Source organism: Lutra lutra, chromosome 5, assembly GCF_902655055.1.
Source record: "Lutra lutra chromosome 5, mLutLut1.2, whole genome shotgun sequence".
NCBI classification, from domain to species: Eukaryota; Metazoa; Chordata; class Mammalia; order Carnivora; family Mustelidae; genus Lutra; species Lutra lutra.
In genome coordinates, this window is record NC_062282.1 from 61,301,320 (window position 1) to 61,318,088 (window position 16,769).

General features: G+C 35.3%; 1 protein-coding gene across 3 annotated transcripts in view; it reads left to right on the forward strand.

The window, feature by feature from the left end:
• The window catches only part of RANBP17 (RAN binding protein 17), a 327,124-nt gene that overhangs the window by 62,888 nt on the left and 247,467 nt on the right, over positions 1 to 16,769 (forward strand). For all 3 annotated transcript variants that reach the window (XM_047729648.1, XM_047729649.1, XM_047729650.1), the window contains 2 exons: positions 1,236 to 1,341; positions 13,070 to 13,205. In XM_047729648.1, the coding sequence (XP_047585604.1) occupies positions 1,236 to 1,341; positions 13,070 to 13,205 (242 nt within the window). The remainder of the gene's footprint in view (positions 1 to 1,235; positions 1,342 to 13,069; positions 13,206 to 16,769) is intronic.

Genomic DNA, 16,769 nt, shown 5'->3' on the forward strand with positions numbered 1-16,769 from the left:
TCTGGAGGTATTTATCCTTCCTAAGTCTTCCAAGAAGCACGGACAGCCTCTTTTATGACTGTTCCAATCAATACCTTATGAAAAATACTTTAGTTCACTTGAGAAGTTTTCACAATACAGAAATGTAATTGATTTTGGTATTATGAAATAAGCTGTTCATCTTTGAAAAATCAGTCTCTAAGAATAGCACAAAATTTCTTTTTAGCAAGATAATTGGTATGTTGTTAATTATTCATAAAGGTCTCAAAAATTTTGGAGAATCTGATACATAGATCAATGAGTCTAGAGATGTAAAATAACATGCTTAAACAGAAATCATTCAGTAAATAACTCCCATTTCTGAGCCACTCACTTTTGGCTGCCCCCAAATAAAATTTTTGAAAACTGTACATTCCATGTGTACCACTATTGTAAAGTTATTTAATCCCTTGCTAATATTGTCTGTAAAGTTGATTTGGTCATCAGACTATGTTATTTGAATGGTGACGGTCTTGGATTTTAAGAAGTTATGCATCAAAATACAAAGGCAATAAATTTATTACCATCAATTATGATTTAAGCAGAAATAATATTAAAAGTGATCAGACTGGTGTGATCATGACACTGACCATTTAGAAAAGATGCTGCTCATTGTATCATATTAGTACTCAACCAATTTAGGCCTGGATCTAGACATTATGTTTGGTGTTTTGTTACCAAATTTAATTTTAATCTGAAGTCTTCACAGTAGATCTTATTTTCTCCATTTTTCAAATGAAAACCCTAAGATGTAAAGAGGTAAGTCACTTAGGCAAGATCACATAATACATTGTTTGAGCTAGGATTTGAATTATTTTTTTCTGGCTCTAAAGTCTGTCATTTTTTTTTTTTAAGATTTTATTTACTTATGTCATAGACAGAGATCACAAGTAGGCAGAGAGGCAGGCAGAGAGAGAGGAGGAAGCAGGCTCCATGCTGAGTAGAGAGCCCGAAGTGGGGCTCAATCCCAGGATCAGGGATCACGACGTGAGCAAAGGCAGAGGCTTTAACCCACTGAGCCACCCAGGTGTCCCTGTCATTTTTATGTTTAAACTGCCTTCCTAACATCCACTCTCCATTCTCTTTCAGGGACTGAGTTCACAGTTTACCACTTGTTTGGAAGAATAGGTCATTTTTGCCAATTTTAGAATTTTCTGCAAAATAAGCATTGTTTCTATTAATACTTCCTAAACATTTTTTTTCTTGTTCTATGTTAGGACGTCTTGCATGGCTGGTGTACCTAGTTGGGACAGTTGTTGGAGGGAGGTTAACATATACCAGTACAGATGAACATGATGCTATGGATGGAGAATTATCCTGCCGGTAAGTAATGGCCGTAAAGTTTACAGAAATTTACGTAGTGAAGAAATGTAGTTATCAAACTGGTATTACGAGCTAAAACATTTTCTACCTGGCCTTTTGAAGAAAGTATTATTTTTTTCTTCTTGGTGAGAAAACCAAGGCGTAGAGGTTAACTGATTTGTAGAAGTCAAATCTCTAGTAAGTGTCATAGTCAAATATATTTTAAGCTTGTATTCAAATAGTGTGATGAAGATTTAGGTTGCTTTTTATTTCTTAGGACCTGATAAAGCAGGCAGAATTGCTTTGTATTGGGTGGTGGCAAAATTAGGGTGACATACATTTGGTCAAAAAGCAGTGGATAGCCAATTACCCGATACAAGCTTTGTTGATTGTTGACTGGATTTTTCACCTCATGACCATAGTCTCAGTAAGAAGCAATGAATTACTTGCCTTAACACTGAGGAAAATTCCTACCTGTGAATAATACATGTGAGTTGGTTTTCTTAATATTTTAATTTATTTTTAATAACATTTTTCTTTATAACAAGGTAATACATGTTTTAATTGAACACTTAACTATTTCAAATAAAAAAGTCATATATTATTTTGGAGATAACTATTTCTGTCATTTTGCTTAATACCTTCGTGTCTTTTTAATTAATGCTTGAAGGTGTATGTACATTATATGTGTCTTCAACATTTTTTGAACAAAAATTATATTCTACTGTATTACTGTTTTGTAAGCTAAAATGGAGATAATAATGCCTAATTCATTTTGGGCTATTATAAGGGTTAAATGAGTTAATATTTTTAAGATGCTTAGAACAATGCCTGGCAAATAATAAGCACTATATTACCAAATACCGCCCCCCCAACACTTCTTTTTTTAAAAAAATCAAGCATAATATTGTGAACATTTTACCTAGACATTAAATATTCTAAGCTGTACTAAAATTTAAATATATCCCAGTTTTTGGAATTTCGGGTTGTTTCTCAATTTTTCTATATTGTAAACTGCTTTGAGGTGAATATTCTTTTAGTTGTATCTTTATATAGGTCAAAATAATTTCATTAGACTTAATTCCTAAAGGCTATATAGTTGAATGGTCTGCAGCATTTTAAAGAGTTTTAGTACTTATTACCAAAAGACCTTCTGGAAGAGTTGTACCAGTTTATTTTCTGAACTCAAAGGCTCTGAGACCATTTTTTCTGCAGTTGAATGCTAGAAAATAGAATTCTTTTCCCTGCCAGTTCATAGATAACAAATGTTTTGTTTTGATTTCTGTTGCTTTGGTTACAAGTGGTTTCAAACATTCTTTTCCATCCCTGTTCTTCGCAACTGTATTTTCTTTTTGTAGTTTTTAAACATATGTAGATTGTATCATTTAGCTGCTTTTCTTTTATGATTATCTTTCCTCATTTATCTATAAGAACTCAGTGTATTGTCAAAGATCTTAATATTTAGTATTCATTTTGAAAATGTCTTTTCCATGTTTTTAGTTTGTTTCAGAAATTTCTCGTCACAGACCTGTACCCCTAGGGCTAATAATACATTATATTAATAAAAAAATTAAAAAATTAAAAAAAGAAATTTCTCTTGTAATGGATTTAATTTATATATTGAGATCTCTGAATTTTTCTCCTCATATTTTCCCCTTTCTTCAGACTTAGAAGGTTGTTCCACACCCAGATAATAAAAATATTCACCTAGATTTTCATCTAGTTCTTTTATGGTTTCAGCTTTTTATATTTAATTTTTAATACTTGACATTTGTTTTATATACTTTTCCCGAAGTTCCCATAGTATTAACCAATTAATGCGAACCCCACCCTTTACTGACTTGAAATGCTTCTTTTATCTTTACACAAAATTCTTAGGTCTTTTTTAAGCCTTTCATTCTTTTCCATTCGTCGTTGAAGTCTGTTTTCCTCCGTGTAGAATAGAATATAAGGGAAATAATTCATTGCTCCTTATTGAGGCTATGGTCTTGAAGTGAAAAACCTGTCCATGATCATAAACAAAGCTTGTATCGGGTAACTAACTATCCATTGCTCTTTTTTTTTTTTTTTAAGATTTTATTTTTTTGAGAGAGAGAGATACAGAGTGAGAGAGAGCATGAGAGGGGAGGTCAGAGGGAGAAGGAGACTCCCCATGGAGCTGGGAGCCTGATGCGGGACTCGATCCCAGGACTCCGGCATCATGACCTGTGCCAAAGGCAGTCGCTTAACCAACTGAGCAACCCAGGTGCCCTCCATTGCTTTTGACCACATGTATGCCACCCGAATTTTGCCACCAGCCAATATACACCACTATCACCCTACCAAGGTCCTTAAAATTATTAGACCTCGTTGTGGCATTTTCCTTCCTTACTATTCTTAAATATATCCCTGAGTATTTAATAAATTTGTTACCATTCTGAATAGAAATTTTTCTCTTCATTCCATAATCTTTTTAACCTTTAAACTAGCACTTGCTTTAGTGAAACTTGAGTCTGAATGAAACATAAATATTTTTAGCTTTCCTAAGATTTATTTCTAATATCAAATAACTTTAAAATATGAAGAGGGTATTCTTAGAATGCTTTGGTTAATTTTAAACAGTGAATAATTTGCTTCTGTGCCATCTTTTAATATTACATAATTTAGTAAAGTGAAAAGTAAGTATACTTTTTGCTATAATTAGTTTGATTTTTAAGTTTTCAGCATCAAGTAGAGAAATACCCACTGGCATTATTTTCCTGAGAATATATAACAGGAAATAAACAAAAGCAGGTGTATATTTGCTAAGGAAATAAACAAAAGCAGGTGTATATTTGCCAAGTACAAAATTTTAATTTTTTCTTTAAGCAACAAACATATTTAACTTTAAATAAGATTTGTTTTGTGTTTTAGTCATTGCCTAGAAAAACAAAGTGTTAGGTGAATTCTGTGGTCTAAGGCTTTATTGACAGGGAGAATGGGGCATTTTCAAGGAAGGAAAAAATGAAGGAACAGGAAGAGTGAGAAAGAGAAAACAAATAGAGTCCGTGCTCTCAACTCACATATTCCATTTTTGCAAATCTGTGTACTTGCTAAAATTTATTTGTAACCCCAAAACCAATACTCATGGTGCTACCGCAGTCATTTTTGGATATGTGCTTGGTGATGAAAAATTTGAGGTGCCTGATACCACTTCCCCACGTGAGGCTGAACAGATGTTGTCTATACCTTCTTGTTTCAAACTCTCATGCTGTAAATAAGTGTCCTTTTCGTTGTCTGTTTAATGCCCTATATCTCACATTTTTGTGCTTTTTGTTGGTGGTCCCTGATACAGTTCTCTAGTATTCCTAGGCACAAAAAAAAGCTGTGAAGTACCTTACAGAGAAAATATATATGTTAGGTAAGCCTTGTTCAGGCACAAATTATCGTGTTGTTGGCCAAGAGTTCGGTGTTAGTGAATCAACAATATATTAAGTAAGATGTCTGTAAAGAGAAACACACGTAAAGTTATGTGTTGATTGGCTGATGAAAATATTGTGACCAGAGTTCCGCAGGCACCCTAACCCTGTGTCTCCTCTGGGAATGCAGTGGTTCAGTATTCACTAATTCACTTTGCTTAATGTCTTTAATAGAACATAACCACCATGAATAATGAGAATCAAGTGTATAAGGTAGTATATTACACACCTGGTCGCTCATTATTATAGGAGTTTTCCCTAGAGGCCACATGGAACCACTGTGCTTGAAAACAGTCCATGGTGGTAGCAGGAAGACAAGGGACTATGGGCAAGCCATTTTTCTGTTTGCTTATTTCTGTGTCCTGTTTCTTATTAGTTTCCTTATTTCTGTGTTCCATTTCATATTAAAGTCTACTCCTGGGGTGTTTTAACTTTTTCATACTTCATAACTGCATTGCCTGGCCTCTTTGAGGTGCCATTGGAGAAGCCAGAGCTTCTGTTGCTGTTGGTCCTACTAAGTTGGGAGGTAGGGCTGGAGCTTTCATAGACCTCTCTTCTCCCCGGGTGAGGATTTACAACTGCAGGAACTATGTACATTTTTACTGGAGCTACAAGGCAAGTAGTTGAGGCCAGGGGTAGGGTGAAAGGTAGTGAATAGGTTGGTGGGTATGTAAACAGGACTAAGCAGATTCAAAGTGGGGCATAGAAAAAACATAAATATGTGTTTTAAAATATTGAGATTTTAAATTGAATAAGAATGATTTTATTTATTTATTTGACAGATTTTATTTATTTATCTGACAGACAGAGATCACAAGTAGGCAGAGAGGCAGGCAGAAGGAAAGAGGAGGAAGCAGGCTCCTTGCTGAGCAGAGTTCCCGATGTGGAGCTTGATCCCAGGACCTTGAGATCATGACCTGAGGTGAAGGCAAAGGCTTTAACCCACTGAGCCACCCAGGCGCCCCAATAAGAAAGATGTTTTATGTAGAATTTTAAAATATCAATTTCCTATGAAGAAGTTCCAAGTAACTGAATACTGTTGCCTTCTATGTGTTGTTATATGATACCTTTCTAACTCCTGGGAGAACGCTACCAAATTGGAAGATCGTGAAGCTTCTGCCAAAAACCTGTATGCTATTTTATCAAGAAAAGGTTAATATTCATAAAAGCTCCCCATATTGTGATCATTTTAATTAAAACATGTTACTTTAAAATATTTAAATATGCTTCTTTAACTTAGCAAATTGTGCTCAGACCATGCAATTCTAATTAAGTAAAGATAATTTCATAGTCATTTCGGTTTCATTCATCATTACCAGAACGTAAACCTCTTGAGAATTTACCCAGAGATTTTGTTTTATTCATCCTGTATCCTCTCCGTTTGCTCGTGCCAGTAGAGTGGCTGCTTCTGTTAGAGGCTTATTTCTGTCAGTTATGCCACCCTCCATCTCTCCTTGTTTCTCTGACCTGTTCATCTCCCTGTCATCCCTCATCATTCATTGAAACCTTTGGCAGCTAGCTCAGAGTTTTGCTCTCTCCCCCCAACTCTGCTCTCCTATGGATGACTTCAGTTTCTTTCCCATGAAATCATGTTATTCTACTCTTCTCTCTCCATAAGCTTCCAGTGGCTTCCTGTCACACTTGAAACAAATGCCAGGGTCGTTGTCATGGCTCAGAGCTCCCTGCGCTTCCTGTGCTACCTGACTTCGTTTCCTACCCTTTCTCATACAGCTCAACCACACTGGCCTCCTTGCTGTTCTTTGAGCGCTACCAGTATGTTCTCACTTTAGGACCCCTGCACTTGTGCTAGGAATGCTTTCCTTTAGATATTTATACAGTACTCCTTCACTTCAGTCAGGGGTGTACCCAGCTGTCTCTTCCTGCCCTGACTTCCCAATGCAAAATAACATCCTTTTCCCAGTTTACTTTTTTCATAGTACTTATTACCTATTGATGTTTATTTGTTCATTCCAGTAGAGTAAGGGAAGGAATAAGCTTTATCTGCTTTGTTCACTGCTATATTTTTATCTCATTTGCCTGACAAAACCTTAACCTTGAAGGAATTCAGAGTTTTCTCTAATTTGTTGAGTGATAATAAAAGAAATTGTACACCACTGTATATAGGTACCATTTGTCAATGAAGATATCATTTTTTACCCCAGCTGAGCCTTCAGCATTGCTCAGTGATTCTCTGTTGTTTTAGTAATTCTTGTCTTCTGACTTCCAAATTATGTTGAACTGTTTCACTTGAAAGTTGTGCTCCACATGTGTCTTCAATTCAGTGGCTAAAATTAAACTCCTCTCTTCCCTTCCCTTCCCTCCCAGCCCTGACTCTCTTCTCCTGTCTCATCACCATCCACTCAGTTGTCTAAGCCTGCATGCCACGAGTTATCCTTAACTTTTCCTTTTTCCTCTCTCTAACATCCATGTAGCCTTCATCTCCAAATCCTCTCATTTCCACCTTCTAGTTAGGCCAGTTAGTCTAGTTGTTTCTATCTCCCCTGCCATTTTAGCTCTTACCACCTTTCACGTGGGTTCATGCTACAGTTTTATATGGATGCCTTGCTTCCTTCCTGGCTTTCTGAAGTACAGATCTCATTATGTCAGTGCTTTGCTCAAACTCTGCAATGCTTTCCATTGCTATTGGGTTTAAAATCAACGTGGCTCATCGGGTTCTTCATGATCTGGCTCCTGCCTATCTCATTAGCTTCATCTTCGGACGTTGGTTGTTTTATAGCCACATTTCACTTTTTTCAGCTCTTAAATGAGCCATGCGTTTCCTTCCCTTTTTAGTTAGCTACTTAGCTACACAGGCTTTCCCCTTTCTCTGGACACACTCTTTATTTGCCCTGTTCTATCCTAGAATATTATGAATTCTTTACTGATTTCTTTGTATTGTTTATTATAGCACTTGTCATTCTTTATTTTCATTGCCTGTTTTAATATGTCTTTTGCTGTATAGACTCTGGTGCAGCTATCTGAAGGACTAGGAATGTCTGTATTTTGTTCACTGTTATACTCTGGACTTATAATGCACACCTGCCATATAGTAGGCTCTCAGATATTTGTTGACTGAATTAATACTTATTTATTTGGATAGGTAAGGGAGTATAAACAACTGAGTACCCAAAATTCACTTCTTTGAATTTGAAATGGTGTGCTTATATTGGACCAAAATGATTTAATGTTATATTTGTCTTTTTATTCCCTCCGTGCTCTTTACCAAAAGTAATTTAACATAAAGAGAAAAATAAATGTAGGGCAATAAATGGTAACTGAAAGTGAATATTATATAGGCAATACAAGCTTTGGCCTTAATTACTTTTCAAGGTGGCCACAAATCTTTGACGGACACCATGGCAGAGAGTACTAGCTGCAGTGTCTCTTCTTCCCTTCTTCTGAAGTAGTAGAATACCTCATTATTTTGCCAGGCATGTGGCCACCTGAATAAAGTCTGGATTTACTAGACTCTCTTGCAGCTAGGTGTGCTTAAGTGATTGTATTCTAGGCAGACAAATGGGAACAGATGTGGTATATGCAAGACGTGTGGACATAATGGGTGGAGCTGAAGGTAGCCATTGTCCACCAGAGAGTGATTGTTTGAATGGAGGCAAGTTAACAACAAGATGAAAGGCACCTGAGTCTCTGATTCAGTGGGGAGCACTAGCTCGTCTTGGAGCACTGTCTTGGATATTTGCCCGAGAGAGAAATAAATATCCATATTGTTTAAGCCATGATTACTTGGATGTTAGACTGTGGCAACTGAACTTCCTGTGCAACTACCACCATCTTACACCACTTAGAATGGCCAAAATTAGCAAGACAGGAAACAACATGTGTTGGAGGGGATGTGGAGAAAGGGGAACCCTCTTACACTGTTGGTGGGAATGCAAGTTGGTGCAGCCACTTTGGAGAACAGTGTGTGGAGATTCCTCAAGAAATTAAAAATAGAGCTTCCCTATGACCCTGCAATCGCACTACTGGGTATTTACCCCAAAGATACAGATGTAGTGAAAAGAAGGGCCATCTGTACCCCAATGTTTATAGCAGCAATGGCCACGGTCGCCAAACTGTGGAAAGAACCAAGATGCCCTTCAACGGACGAATGGATAAGGAAGATGTGGTCCATATACACTATGGAGTATTATGCCTCCATCAGAAAGGATGAATACCCAACTTTTGTAGCAACATGGACGGGACTGGAAGAGATTATGCTGAGTGAAATACATCAAGCAGAGAGAGTCAATTATCATATGGTTTCACTTATTTGTGGAGCATAACAAATAGCATGGAGGACAAGGGGAGTTCGAGAGGAGAAGGGAGTTGAGGGAAATTGGAAGGGGAGGTGAACCATGAGAGACTATGGACTCTGAAAAACAATCTGAGGGGTTTGAAGGGGAGAGGGGTAGGAGGTTGGGGGAACCAGGTGGTGGGTATTGGAGAGGGCACGGATTGCATGGAGCACTGGGTGTGGTGCAAAAACAATGAATATTGTTACGCTGAAAATAAATTTTAAAAATTAAAAAAAAATTAAATACAACAACAACAAAAAAGGTCTTTGATAAATGGATCCTGTACCCTGCTGGGAATTCTTTCCTGCTTTTCTGCTGGGATGGCATTTCCTCTTAGGCAAATGCAAATCACCAGCTCAACTTGAGTTGTAAAGGCATCCCAACAAAGTGTCTTCTGGTTTCACATCTTCCCGTGATTTTGGAATGTATGCTATAAAAAGGAAAAAAAAAAGTAAAGGAGAGAGTATGTAGAATCCACAAAAAGCCAGAGTAGGAAAAGGAAAATCCCACTCAGTAAATAATTTAAAACAAAAAAAGAGGAAAAAAAGATATACCTGTTCAAGTCATGTGAAAAATCACCTGGATCTAGGCATAGTTTGATGCGTATATCTATTTATTTAACTAAAAATTACTCCAGCAATCTGCTAATTCAGAAATATCCAGACTAAAAGTCAGCTTTGTCACTACTCTCAAAATTACAGAACAGACATATCTTCTTAGGAAAAAAAAAAAAAACAACAACCCAGCAACTTGGCTACAGTAATCTAATTCTTAAATTTGTTCATTAGTAAATTTCCCTTCATAAATTTTAATGGTATTAAGGATATGTGGCAAATGAAAGTTACTTTTAAATAATATAAATATAGGAAATCATAACCATAAAATGGTTTTCAACATATTATTTCATAATACTTTGGCAACAAATCCCAACCTTTTTTTCTTTTTTTTCCCCATTATTAAAGATTATTTATTTATTTGAGAGAGAGAGAGTGCAAGGAGGAGCAGAGGAGGAAGGAGAGGGATAAGCAGATTTCCCTCTGAGTGCACAGCCTGACTCGGGGCTCAGTCCTAGGACCCCAAGATCAGGACCTGAGCCGAAACCAAGAGTTAGATGCTTAATTGACTCAGCCACCCAGGCACCCCATAAGTCCCAACTTTTTAAAGAGAAGTTTATATGCTATAACCTAGACACTCTGTAGAATTCTATGGAAGTAGGGAAGAGGGCAATAGTTGTATTTCCTTTAAATATGAACTTAATTCAAAATGAGATGCTCAAACTTTGAGATAGTCTTTAATTTACATCCATTAAAAATAATGTTTTGGAAAAATACTAAATAATTTGAAAAAAATTGATCAAGGTATATTTATTGAGACTGATGACTGGAATACAATATAAGGTCTGGTAAAGGAAAATGAATGCATAAATGAACTGAGGGTATATGATAAGGGATATAGTTGAAATGGTGAGCAAAAGATAGACTATATAAGAAGGAAATGGTGTTGAAGCACCTGGCTAAAATGGGGAAAAGGAAAAAATGTTGATCCATATCTCACAAGATGTGTTCAAGATAAGCTCAAATGTATGAGAGACGTAAATGTAAAAACAAAACAAAACCCCCTTAGATTTAGCGAAGACCTTTTTAGTATGTAAAATCCATTTTAAAAATTGATGAGGGATGCCTGGGTGGCTCAGTCAGTTGAGCATTTGCCTGCCTTCTGCTCAGGTCATGATCTCAGGGTCCTGGGATCAAGCCCTACATTGGCCTCCTTGCTCGGTGGGGAGCCTGCTTCTCCCTCTGTCTCTTCTACCTGTTGCTCCCCCTGCTTGTGCTCTCTTTCTTTGACAAATAAATAAATTAAATTTTCAAAAATTAAATAAATAAAAATGTGATGAAAGGAGTACGTGGGTGGCTCAGTTGGTTAAGTGTTGAACTCTTGGTTTCGATTAAGGTTGTGATATCATGGGGGGTGGGTTCGAGCCCCAAGTCTGGCTTTGCACTTAGTGTGGACTCTGCTTGAAGATTTTTTCCCTCTGCCAGCCCCCACAACTCATGCATTCTCTCTAAAAGAAATAAATAAATCTTTAAAAAATGAATGAAAATTTTGTATAGCAAAAACTTCTCCACAGCATTAAAAACACCATAATCAGGGGCGCCTGGGTGGGTCAGTGGATTAAGCCTCTGCCTTTGGCTCAGGTCATGATCTCAGGGTCCTGGGATCGAGCCGCACATCAGGATCTCTGCTCAGTGAGGAGCCTGCTTCCTCCTCTCTCTGCCTGCCTCTCTGCCTACTTGTGATCTCTCTGTTGAATAAATAAATAAAATCTTTAAAAAAACCAACAACACCATAATCAGTCAAGAGACAAAACTGAGATAAAATATTATAGCTGAATCAAAGACAACTCAGTTTTCTAATATATAAAGAATTCATAGAAATCAACAATAAAATGACAGCCCAGTAGGAAGAATTGGCAAAGAATATGGACAAATAGGTCACAAGCAAGGACATATACATGGCTTAAAAACACAGAAAAATTTTAACCTCACATACATGAGAGAAATATAAAATAAAATTGCACTGAGATGCCATTTTTCAGATTTCAGTGAATATTTTAGAGTTTCATATCATCTGAGCTATCTGAGTGTATGTAGACACTTATAGACTGGAGATAGGAATATAAATTGTTTCAATTTCTATGGAGAACAATTTATTAAAAGGATCAACATAAAAATTTATATTCTTTAAACTAGTGGTTTTACTTTTAGAAGTATATGTTGTAATACACATGTGTGAAATGATGTATACAAGATGGTTAATTGCAGCATTTTTGCAACAGCAAAAATTTTAAGCTGTGCCCATGTGTAGGAGAATGTTTGAAAATATTACAGCATATTCATGTAATATAAACAGTTGCAAGAGAGAATGAGGAAACTCTTGATGGCTGATATGGAAAGATCTATAAGATAAATGGAAAAAGCTAGGGTTGGAACCGTAAGTATGATAGTATGTTCCATATGTTTAAAGGAGTTGGGAGGAGAACATACAGTCATATTTGTCTATATTTACATTTAACAAAATCTCTGGAAGGACATAGGAACTATTATAGCGTGTGTATATGTTCCTGTGTGCGTATGTGGAAGGAAGCATGCAGGTCAGGACTAGACGTAGCTGTCTTTGTGCAGTTAGCAAAAGAAGAAAAAAGTGCTGGTTCTCAGTAACCTCCACTTCTTGGTCCTTAAGAAAGATGATTATAATAAGCTGATTTTGTTAACGTCAGAGACTTGGCAGCCATCCATTGGAAATTTTTAATGAAAATAGGCAATACAAAGATTTCTTTTTTCAAAAACTCTAGACTAAGCTTTTTATTATATTGAGTTAAATTGTTTCTCTAGGAAATTTGACTTAACCTTCAGTTACTTTGTGATTATCTGGTAATAATAGTTGTATACTTATATTAAAAATACTTGATTTTATTAAGATCATCTTATAAATTATTCCAGGTAAAATTTTTATTATTCATCAAAAATATGACCCCACATATGTAATTATATAAAAACCTTAAGGTTGAATGAAAAGGTAAAATACAAAACTACACATTCAATATCATTTTTCTTATACTGAAATTTTATATCGATGTAGATATTAATTTGTATCTGTATATATATTACATATAATTATAGGTATTTACTTATATATATGCATAATATATTTATATGTATATGTCATATGCATTTATACCTAAATTTTTAATGAAATAATAAGTATGTCCTTGTAGGTTTCTCTGTATGTATGTGTATGTGTAGGTCTTAGGAAAAAGACTAGAAGGAATTAGGGACTTAGACCCAATTGTATTATCTCTTAGTAGTAGGTTTTCAGATGGTTTTTAAAATATTTTCTTTGTAAGCTTTTGTATTTTCCCACATTTAAGTGATTATATATTACACTACATTGATGATAAATGTTTTAATGTTGTTTCTCCAAGAATTTTTACTGAAGCCTTTTTTTCTCCTTCATGAAAAGAGTTTTTCAGCTTATATCCTTAATGGATACCGGATTGCCTCAGTGTTCTAATGAGAAAATAGAGCTTGCAATTCTGTGGTTCTTGGATCAGTTTCGTAAAACGTATGTTGGCGATCAACTTCAAAGAACCTCAAAGGTAGGTTTTTACTAGAGATTTTTAAAAAACTCTTACTGAAAATGAAGAAAGATGTTCACATATAATAGCTTTAAGCTGAATGATATATTTAGGCAATTTCTACCTAAGAAATTTAATTGATTAATTGAAATCGATTGATTAATTGGCATTGAAGGCAACTTGAGATTAATTTGCTTATTTTACGCCTAGATTTACCATTTTATTTGAAGATTGATTGGCAGAGTTAGTGAATATTTTTTATGTGGGTAGTCATTAAAGAACTACGATTATTTTAAACACTTTAAAAGATTTTGCCTTATATTTATTTCAAAGTTTAAAACAAAAGATTTCCTCTTTTAGTAGTTCTGGGCTTTTTTTGGTCACTTACTTATGTGGTTTCCAGTATATTTTTCGCTCATTACTCGGCATTTTTACATGATAACTGATGAGAATCAGGAGAGCTAGACCTGTCTGTGAGAGGCCACAGTTAAATCACCTTAATGTAGAGGACACTTGTAATATGATGATTGAAAGTTTAGCATCAACAAATTTCGATGAATTGATCCTAAGGCATAATGAGGGATTATTGAGGGCTAATTTTTGTGAACCCTCACCGGATATTTAGTAGTACTTGTGACACTGAGTAAGATCTATGAGGTTTTCTTCTTCTTCTGAAATAGTAACTCTTTCTAAGCCTTCTCTATAAGAAGTCCTAAGGACAGTCTTATCTCCTTTGGATTTATAGCTTCTATTAGTAATGTTGAAGGATTTCTTACTTGAAATATTTAGAATAAGCTTTTTATATTTATAGAACTGAGTTTTTTCCCCTATGGGAAATTTAGCATAACCTTCAATACATTTATGCTTTTCTGTTCATAATAGTCGTATAATAGTGGGAAAAATTTTTGTTTGGTTTTGTTAATATCATCCTTTAGTTTATTTCGGGTTTATTTTCTTTGCTTTTTAAGAAAGTGATATAGCTTGGTGCTTCCTTTGTCAAATAATTGTGACATTTTATTGCCATTTCAATAAAACTTTCTTAGAATTTAGTTGCCGTTGAATGAGACCATTAGGGAGAAAAAGGAGTAACTAGAAATAAATGTTTTAGTTTGATAGGAGGACAAATTAGAGTCAGACAAAAATTACATGGTATGACATTTATACAGGGTATCTCTTTTAAAATCCAAGTTGTGTTACTTGAAGGTTGAGAATAAATCAAATTATGATAAATTACCTTATTTTAAATGTACCAGAGCGTTTGATATTTTGCTTTCACAAAAGTGAATACTCTTTAAACATTAATAATGCAATATATGTTTGGTCAGGGTCTTAAATCAGAATAGTAAAACATGGAGTAGAAAAGCCTTCATATTAATTATGTTTAAAATACTAGGAAAGATATATGTAAAATGACATTAGTTGTTTACCTCAATGGGATTTAGGAATTTTTTTCCAGAATTTTTGTTGTTACATTAAAAAAAATAGAAAAAAATATATATGAGAGTTTTAGATGTCAAGAAACAGGTCACAGAAAAAGACACATTTATATATCTTTAACTATGAGGTAATCGTGAAAAAAAGTGAATTATAGAAGGTCGGTTTTTCTTTTTTTTTTTTGGTCGGTTTTTCTTTTTTGAAAGAGCTTACATATTAGGAAAAAATGAGCATATTATAGACTGGGGTTGATTCTTCCATTATAACAACGTTTTTGGTGTATGCATCTAATGCTGTTTTTTCAAAAAGTGTGTAGTCCTACAGTGATTTTATTTCCAAGGCATTCCTACTGCACAGTCCTAAAGGGAAGCCAGAGCTTTCTGCTTTCCCTTTCTCGGGCTTGTCTGCCAATCTGCCTTTTGTAAAGCCTCGAAGAGAGTTTTGGGGGTCCTTAATATGTGCCCTGGCACTCCTCTAGGAACTCTTCATACTCCTTCTAATCCTTACAGTAATCCTGCAAAGTTGGTATTATTTTGTTTGTTTCGCTTTTTCAAAGTTGGGATTATGGTTCCCATTTTACAAATGAAACAAACCATCTGAGTTATTTATAAGTTCTCTACTAGTTTTCTGGCAACCAACCAAGGAAGACAAGATGGAAAATATTTTTTTTTTGGTGAGTATATTGTCACTTTCCAAACTGTGGCAAAAAAAGGGGAGAGTGTTAGGTAACTAGTAGGCAAAAAATACTTAGTGTGCACTTATATTCTTTAATCAGTAACTACACTGAACACTCTTAAGCATTATCTCATTTAATTGAACCATATAAAGCATGACTTACAAAGTGCTTCCCAGTCTTTTTTCTATGTATGTCAGCAGTTTCATGTGTCAGTCCTCCATATTTGTACTGCATACTTTATGTGTACTAAAGTTTTTTCAACTTCAGCAGCTTGTGTTCTCTGTCGATTCTGGGCCTTCAGACAAATGTTTCCTCTGCCTAGAACATTATTTCTTTTAAATCAAACTTCCACCTTACTGTCTTACTCTGTTGACTTCTACTTTATCTTTCACGTCAGATACCCCATCCTTTAGGATGACCTTCTTAAATTCTGGGAGAATTCCTTTTTCTCTGTGTTCCTCTAACACCCTATTTTAGCACTATTACACTGCATTGTAATTGTTTGTTAGCAAAACATACATTGACTATAATTCGGGTTAGGGCTGTCTCCGCCTTTTTTATTATGACCTCCAAGTGCCTGGCATATTGCTTATATGCTTTCTACTAAATAATGGTTGAATGTATATATTTAGTAGAATTCCATAGGATTTGGGGTCTAGATCTCATACATAATACATTCATGTGATAAAGGGTATATTCTTGAGTTGGAAAATGAGATTAGTGAAATTGTTTAGTGAAATTATTTGGCAGTTTTAAATAAGGTATACTGCTAAGCATCCTCAAATTTTTAGATATGCATAATAAGTGCTTCAGGAACCCAGGTGGAATCATTGAGAAAACCCAAGTGATGTATAGAAGTATGTGCTCTAAATGAGAAAGAAGAGTCGTAAATAGTAGCTGTAGGCATTTATTGAAGAAATAGTCTGTGTCAAAGATTTCACATAGCACTTGACAGGCATCTAATTTCATCTCACAAAGACCTGTGGGCATAGTTGTTTTTATTAACACTCTGCCCACCCCTTTTTACAGATTTGGAACCTGAGGTTTGAAATGGTTAATTAATGTGTTTAAGTGGTTGAATCTGGGTTTGAACCAGAACACCTGATAAGAGAGCCTGTGATGCTTATCACTTTGCTGTACTGCCTCCTGTTGGATCTTTCACTGCAATATTGAATAGGCCTTCCAATCTCTATAGGTCTGAATCTCCCGAAACCCATCCCTACTTTCCAATTTTGAGGAAGAATGACTGTGAACCCCAAATTTTCACTTTGTTCTTTTTATATCTGGTCTGTCACCTAATCTTGCAGATTTTATTTTCTTAGTATCTTTCAGTTTGACTCTTTTCTCAGGCCCTCAGTTTTTATCCTCATTGGTACTTCTTGTCATTTCTCACTGGACTTCAAAAGTTTTCTGACTCTCCTCTTTGTTTCCTTTTTTGCCTTTTCCCCACTTCAGTCCATTTTCCATACTGCCTT